The 8,423-nt window shown below is 34.5% G+C and overlaps 1 protein-coding gene across 1 annotated transcript; it reads left to right on the top strand.

The window, feature by feature from the left end:
- Window positions 1-4,768: 4,768 nt before the first annotated feature.
- On the top strand, window positions 4,769-8,171 carry LOC115962871. The gene is made up of 4 exons (XM_031081750.1): window positions 4,769-5,098; window positions 5,184-5,327; window positions 5,418-5,607; window positions 7,865-8,171. Exons 1-4 carry the CDS (start codon window positions 4,793-4,795, stop codon window positions 7,903-7,905), a joined length of 681 nt encoding a protein of 226 aa, XP_030937610.1. The 5' UTR covers window positions 4,769-4,792; the 3' UTR covers window positions 7,906-8,171.
- The last annotated feature ends 252 nt before the right edge of the window (window positions 8,172-8,423 follow it).

Raw genomic sequence — 8,423 nt, 5'->3', positions numbered from 1 at the left:
TTTTTAATCACCCAATTTCCACCTCAGTAGTGCCATGGTGGTAAAACTTCTAGGAACTTAAGTTTCTTAAACTTGAGTTCCAAATGGTACTCGAGTTTGCCAAACTCGAGTACCATAAAAGTGGTATTTCCCTAATAAGTTCCGAAACAGTACTTTTTTGCTACAAATTTCTGAAAATGGTGGTATTTGGCCATTTTCACCGAGAGATACTTGTTGTCTACTGTTTTGGTGGTTTCTTTGATCTCTCACTCTCTTATCAAAATGAAATAAAATAAATAGAAAAGGGGGCAAGGAACTTACGTAGAAATCCGAATATGAGATAGGTCAATAGAAAGTTCAAACCAAAGAGAGCCACTGAAAGAACAAAGAGAGCAACGAAAGCTAGGGGGCGACAAGAGAAGATCTTTGGTTTGAACAAGAGAAGGGACGCGACTGTTTGAATTAACCAACCATGAATCGCCACGCGTCTTATACCTCCTTCAAAAGAACTTTTTACCTCCAAGAAATAAAACTCCAAGAACGGCTAATTAATGACGAGAAGATTCATTTTAGCTACTCTGTAGCTCATTAGATGTCCCGACAAATGACAGAGTAGGGGGTAGTTGATGAGGGCATTTTTGTTTGGACCTATAAAACCTATTGCCCTTCGAGATCTACAAACTCCACCTGTGGGTCCCATAAGGTCATGGACCCGTTGGACTACATGGGATGGACCCTATAAGGTCATAGACTCGTTGGACTACATAGGTCGGATCCTGATGAGCCGGTCTTCCTTTAGAAACCCTAACACTACCAACGATTATCCATATAACCGATGGATCAAAAGGCCTTGACTCATACCAATGGATAGAGGTAGAACTATGCCAATGAGCAATGACAAACCCCATGAACGGGGTAGGCAAAAACTGACAAATGAAGACATGAGCCGGATGGTTGATCCGTGGGCTCCACAAGCCTTTGTGTGCTCACCACTCATAAATCCCTACATGGAAATAACTTGCACGCTATGCTCAAAAACCCTATTCATACGCTTATGTCTTCCCAATATGAAAAGAAAGGCCCCAGGATCTCTAAGCATTAACTCCATATCTTCCACACAAGGAAAAATCCTATGTTCATAGGATCTTGGTTGTTCCTCCACCACTATAAGAGAACCAAGCCTCCTCATACCTAAGGTATGCAAAATATTCCTAGCTCTCACACTATTGAGTTCTTGGTGATCTTTTCTTCATTGACTTAACCTTCAGAGAATCTTTGGCCGGCACCCCACCGGTGCTTTCTATGAGTTCTTGGTTTTCTTGTTCCTTATGTACCCCATTGGAGCACTCATGGACAATCAGCTCACTAATAATTTTTGTGCATCATCACTAAGCATGCAAAGATAGATCAAAATAATTGAAATAAAAAAAGACATGGTAAATATGTGTGTGACGTGTGATAAACCCTAATCTAAGAGCATATTCTAAAAATTTGCAATAAACACACAAAAAAAAATGTAGTCAATTATTCTACAAATTTACAATACCATTAAGTTATAGTGTAACTAATTGTTTTTAAGGTATTGCATATTTGAATAATCCTTATCATTTCTATAATCAGCATCATCATCACAAAATTTGGCATCAACAATATTGAAATAGAGTTATTATCAGGACCAAACACTATAAAAATAGAGATAAATTAAAATATCCGTTCATGTTAGTAAATAGTACAATATATAACTCTGGACAAATAATTTGCTAAGGATATAAAATATATATACACCAGATAAACAAATCATTTTTCCAAGACAAAGTATCCCATAGCTTACTTAAAACTTAAAAGTCACACCTCAAAGTTGGTAATTTTCCCCCCTATTTTTATCAAATGAAATGACTTGACACATATATAAACATATTTTAGAAACTTTGATAAAGTTCTACACCAAGATTGTTAAAATTGGGATCCTACGTAGGATCGTGGGAGGTAAGTAGGATTGTGGACCGTAGGATCGAATCATGGATTGTAAGATCTTATCTATTTTCAGATTTTAAGAAAAAAAAAACCTATTGATAGTGACTTTGTATGTTATATAATCACTTAAAATATGAATCCATCCATTAAAAAAAAATTGCATCATAAAATGTAATTTGCATGCACTACATCGTTCTTATGTCATTCTAATGAAACAAAATATATCTAATTTTTGACATAATGTATCTAAAAAATTCAGTACATGTTTAAGTAGCAACTAAGTACCAAAATACTATCTACACATATGGAAAATGTTTTCCAAATTCTAAATTTCAAATCCAAAATAAGTTAGGCCAGTTAGCATATAAAAACTAGCTAACTACAAATTTACAATATGTAATCCAAAAGAGAATTCTCAATCAAAGGTAAACTAGCTAATTACAAATATGAAATCCAAAAGAAAATTCTCATTCTAAGGTTTTTCTAATCTAATCACTGACATTGTCATATCCCATTTCATCATCTAAATATTTTAGGTTTTGTTTTTAAAAACATTAAACTTAGGTGCTATAGGTTTTTTTGAGATTTTATGTTGACATAGGGGTAAATTTGGGACTTCAATTCATTATTGGGCTTTTGATAACCTGTTGGGCTTGTGGGTTTAGGTGGATTATCTTACCCAAATGAATCCCACTTAAAAAAAAAAAAAAAAAAAATTCAATCCAAATGGTAGGATCGATAAGATCGGTAGTATCCCATACGATTCTACGATCCTATGAAATTCTACACAATCCTACATACGATCCTACCATTTTTGCGATCCTACTACGATTTTAAACTTTTTGGTGAGGTGGGATCATAAAATCATGCGATTTTACAATCCGGATCGCGATTTTGACAACCATGTTCTACACTATGCCCTTTTTTTTTTTTTTTCTTATTTTCATATTTTGTTCTTTGTTTTTTCAACAATAAGTTAAATTTGATTTATATAATAGCCTAATGTCTTGCATGATATGCATGAAGATGTTGATCAACAACAGGATGGTCTCTATTCAAATGTGTAAGCAAAAGTCTTGAATGCTATTATACGCACTTTTCACAGGAGATGAAAAGCTTACATTGTTTATCTTGTGTTTAATTTTTTATTCACGAGACTTTTAGCTTTACCTTTACCCTATCAAGATATAGGTACTGATGAAGTATGAATTCGTCTTTCTCAGTTGAACTCCTTGCCAATACAGATGGATAATGTGAAGCTAGCAACAGTACGAATCCTGCTAAAAGAATAGGTGGACTTGGGGTACACTAGTGTAGTGTGTGACAAAGAGTCTCCGATGGTCTAGTCAGAAAGATGAAAGTTCAATCGTATAGAGAATCAATATAGGCTAAAATTCTCTTGTGTATTTGTTGTGTACCTTAATACCTTTGTCTGTTCTTCGTGTCTTTTTTATATGTCATTTTCCCTATTTATGGGATTAAATGCCCTTCTTTATGACTCTGGATCCATTGGCAATAATTGGCGGGATGTTAGAGATTTCAATGATCTTCTACTTGTTGGTCTGTTGATTACGCCTTTGCTTGTCTGGCATGTTAACTGATTATCCGTGTCATTTATGGGAAACTTGTTTAATGTTCGTTGTAACTGTCCATCGCCTGGACAATGGTAGATTTCTTCCTCTTCAGGTTCGTTTTTAATTACTTCATGATATTAATATTTTTTCTTGTGTTTGCTTGAGTGATTAGCAATGTTCATGAAATTTGAGGTAAAAAAAATATATAAGATATTAAATCTAGGGATGCAATGAGGGAGAGACAACGATAGGTCTCTCTTCGAATGTGCATGTGAATGTCTTAGATGTTGTGACTCAAACTTTTCACAGGATATGGGAAAGTTTACTTTGATTATCATATGACTGATTTTTTACTCGGGATACCTTTTTGCTTGTATAGTACGAAACATATAATTTACGGTATGATTAATACAATATACATCTATGTATTGTACAATTTACAAACATTTTCAATATATATTTATGATATAGTATTTTTTTTCACTCGATATGTATCGTGTATCGAATGTTATTGACAACTATGCCACTTATTAATCGACCCAACTATTTAGGTTACACACCTTCACCATTTTCATTTAGGAGATTTTTCTTCATTCCAATTAAAAAATACCACTTTTGTTTTTATCCATATTCAATTAAAAATGATAATCTTTATGAACTTTTTCTATTCCTTTTTTCCCTTTCAAATAGCAACATAAATGTCGAAGTGAACATATTAATTAATTTGAAATAACCCAACTTCAAAGAATCTGCAAAAGGAAAACTGAAAAAATTGAATGAAAAAAATAATAGTCCTTTGAGCACACAAATGTAGGGTGTACCTACAATGGCGGCTCCACATGCAAGCCATGGTAGTCATAGGACCACTCTGACTTGCAAAAAAAATGCACATATGCACTTGTCAAAAAATTATTGTATGTTAAATTAACCTATTGTGACCAGTCTAATAAAAATGTTAAACAACCTAACTTGAGAATTACAAAAAGTTGGGTTTAACAAAACTAAAAATAATGCTACATTCACAACATTTTCATAGTACTTTTACAACAAATCCAATGTGATAAACTGTTACTAATTTTATTTTGGCTCAACAATGATATTATTTTTTTACTCACTAATAAATTTGAACTTTGAACCGAAGCCACAAAGGGTAAAATTGTAAAGTAAATGGAAATGAGAATAGGGCTAAAAGAAACAACACGTGAGTGTGAGATCATCTATTTATTCATCATCGTAAAAAATAAAAATTTCTGATCTCATCTGAAATGGCTATGGCGGCTGCTACTGCTGATGTCCTTGTCCCGAGGCTGGAAGAAAAGCACGAGGAACTACAAGAGAAGAAGCAGAAGATGACAGATGAAGAAAGACAAGAGGAAGAAGACGTCCCCTATCGCGAGAAAGTTGGCTTACCTTTGGATGACGAACTTCAAGAGAAGAAGCAGAAGAAGACAGATGAAGAAAAACAAGACGTCCCATATCTTAGTGACGATGACGATTGTTTTCCTGGTGAGCTCCCTGAGATGACCCGTGCAGAATATGTTTTGTATCATCAACAGGTTGAAGAGAGCGGGGTAAGCAATCATCGGATATAGTGAGTTTGTGCGTGATGATGCTCCCATGAATCTTGTCTCATTTGTCTCTCTTTCTGATTCGCAGGGCTTTGATGTTGGTGACTTCCGCCACTCTTTCGCATGCGGTAGAATTGAGCCGATGGGATTCGAGGGGGTCATTGATGATGCCCGTAAGAAAAAACTTGGTGAATATTCTATGGAAGCAATCCACAAGTACAACACTGATGAGGTCTTTAAATAATCAAACCCCTTGATTAGTTACCTTTATTATTATTGTTATTGCTGTTGGCTTTATTGTGTCTGGGACAATTTCTTGTAGAAGAAGAACTTTAAGTTCAAGGAGGTGGTGAAGGCAAATGTGCAGTGCGTTGCTGGCCTCATGTATTATATTACCTTCAAGGCTGAGGATGCTTCTACTGCTACTATTGAAACCTTTCAAGCTAAAGTGTGGAGAGGAATTGGATTTGTAGAGGTCACATCTATTAGGGTAAAGCCCATCTCCAAGCAAGGTAATTTCTTTTTCTATGCTTCATCACCTTTGAAACTGCTTCTAAGTCATGCATTAGCTGGGAAAAGCATGATAATGTTTTACATTTGCAATTTCTTTTTTTGTATTAATTTGCTTGATGCATGAGGTTACAACAATGCTGAGTTAACTTAGTTGGAGAGGAATGTTTGAAAAGGATCTACTCTCTAATAATACGTTTTTTAACCTATTGTGCTATTGCTCCAGCTTGACTTGTCTAGATTTGTAGCTTCAACCTTTGAGCATGTGTGCATCTTCTCTGTTATTTGTATGATTACTTGAAAACTACCCTGTTTTTAAAAGAGCTGTTATCATGCTTTGGGAACTTATTGTGCTTGGACTCATAGTTAGGATGTATTTGAAACCTTGTATACATTTTCTTTGGAAGATCTACCTTCTCTTATTTGCTTTTGAATTTTAATGAATTTAGGCTTAACCTCAAAAACTACTACTTTCAAAACTTATTCTCAATCAAATTCTTGTTATGCCGGAGCCACTAAGCCACTTTAGTTGTTATTTATGTTTTGGTTGTCATCTTCAGAACCCTATAACTAGCTATTGCAGATTTATATTCTGTTACTACTTTTATGTTCCAGTGGTGCAGGCACCATGATGCACCAAGAATATTGTTAATTTGAAATCTCGAATTTTGGAATTTCACCAATGTAAATCTTTATCCGACTAAAGATTTTGTGGGATTTTTGTTTTTTAAATTACTTTCCTTATTGATGTACTCATTGGAAGCCTATTTAAAATGGCTTTACTAAAGATTTAAGGTAGATTTTGATGGTTGGAATTTTTTTTTGGAAATTTTTGAAGTGTTGGGTGTTTATTCCAAGCAAACCTAATTGTTGATTCAAACGTGCACTTGTTACACTCCTTCAAAATACCACATTAAACACAATGGTGTCAAATTCTAAATTCAGATGTGCCCCACTAGGACCATATTTTCAAAATCTTAAGATGCTATCAAAATAAAAAATTCCAAATGTCAGATGCCCCAACCAATATATCCATCCAATAAAAAGATCTAGCACCCTTCTAGGCAAAACCCAAAAACTCCAAATGATCTAAAGACAAAATACCACAACTAATACACCCTCTCACGTGAATCAAAAGATGATACACTATCTCGCCACTATTCAAGCACATACAATACCTGACCACAATTTAAAAACCTCTTCTCCTCAAGTTGTCACCAATATCTTCCCTCAACCCGCCATCCAAACATGAAAGGAAACTTGAATAGGGGCCTTAACCCTCCAAATACTTTTTCAAGGAAAGATGACACAGAAAGACCCTCTTAGCATGTTATAGTAAGAATGAAAATCAAAACCCCCATTTTTCTTCAATTTCCACCAAACACAGTCCCCACTCACAGTAAGAGTATTAGACTCCAACATATGAAGAAAATTCAATTCCCAATAATTGAAATCACCAAGGAATCTCACATATCACTTTTTAATATGCTTACAATGTAAACAGGACCACATAGGCTTACATATACTTATATTCTATTGTTTGATCTATGTCTTACCTATATGATTATCTGATTTATTCTCTTTTCTGAATACTTCGTTTCTAGCCAAAAAATGCCTTTTTCTTTTTTCTTTTTTCTTCTTTTTTTTCTGGTTAGAAAATGCAAGCTTATAAATTTTGAACACTACAGATGGAATCTATCTTCACTTGATTTTTTTTTTCATTTGATTTACAGAAAAAATAAAAAAATAACTGTTTCTCAACAAAAGCTTTATGAGATGCCAGTCTGAACTATGGATCCATAAAACCTATTGTTCTTACTAGATAACTTGGTGATGGACATTTAGTGATAATCTTAGATTTGAAATTATAAAAAGCTCCCAAGGGTTTGAAAAACTTCAAATTGCACTGTGCTTCTTTGTTGCCTTGGCGGTTGTCCAAGTAAGAAGGTTTGAAGGTTGGTAAAAGAACATTGCTGAATACCCAAATAAAGATAAACTTCAAATTGCATGCAAGATGCAAGGAGAAAAAAAGAATCATGACCAAATGCAGCATGGGTGTAGCTAATTATTGTGCAAGTGAGTAGGTTCCATTTGCTGATGCAGCAAGATTAGGCCAAGGCAGAATCATGATTTGGTCATACTTAGAATTGATTATTTAGGACTGTGGACCAGCTAGTCTAATAGCTCAAAAATGGCAAATAAGGCATTTGACATAGTTTTATTGTTTGGTGTTTTTGACTTTATTTTTGTTATTTGCAGGAAATGAAGACTTGACAATATGCTGTTCGCGAAGTTCATGAAGGTTGCTGGCAGTATTTTTCTATTTAAGCCAAATGGAGGGAAAACACTTTTTAAGTCTGAATTTAATATTATGTATGGTAAGTTTAGGTTGATATTATGTTTTTGAGACTCTTGTTAAATTATGCATGGATGTTCTACTCATAATAGGTTGCGGAATGTGGCCTTTTTCATCAAATGTCAAGCAAAGACAATGCTTCTTTAGTTTCCTTTACTAAAGGGTTAACTTGACAATATTAAGGATGAGCACTGGGACATTGGAACTACACTTTTCCATTGCGTCTTTGAAGTTGTGTAGTGAAAGTGACCATCACCTTTAGCTCTTTTTGATTCATTGTAGTGCAGCTCACATCTCAGCAGGACACCCCCAGATCCTTGCTCAAGGCTGCATCAAAGTGACAGTGACTAAATATTATAACGAAATCTTCGTTTTAAAGAAAGGATGTCTGAATCGTTGATAAAAGTCACTAAGGAAATGGTTTGATCGTAAAATCGTAGAATAAATCTTTTGTCTTTTTTT

This window comes from Quercus lobata, chromosome 10 (genome assembly GCF_001633185.2).
Source record: "Quercus lobata isolate SW786 chromosome 10, ValleyOak3.0 Primary Assembly, whole genome shotgun sequence".
NCBI classification, from domain to species: domain Eukaryota; kingdom Viridiplantae; phylum Streptophyta; class Magnoliopsida; order Fagales; family Fagaceae; genus Quercus; species Quercus lobata.
The sequence above is the reverse complement of the archived record's forward strand: the minus strand, read 5'-3'. Positions and strand labels throughout refer to the sequence as shown.

Excerpts from the sequence above, each read along its gene's own strand:
- LOC115962871 (XM_031081750.1), top strand. The coding sequence starts at position 4,793 with ATGGCTATGGCGGCTGCTACTGCTGATGTCCTTGTCCCGAGGCTGGAA. Across the intron at positions 5,099-5,183 it reads AACAGGTTGAAGAGAGCGGG|GGCTTTGATGTTGGTGACTT; the intron begins GTAAGCAATCAT and ends TCTGATTCGCAG. Across the intron at positions 5,608-7,864 it reads AAAGCCCATCTCCAAGCAAG|GAAATGAAGACTTGACAATA; the intron begins GTAATTTCTTTT and ends TGTTATTTGCAG.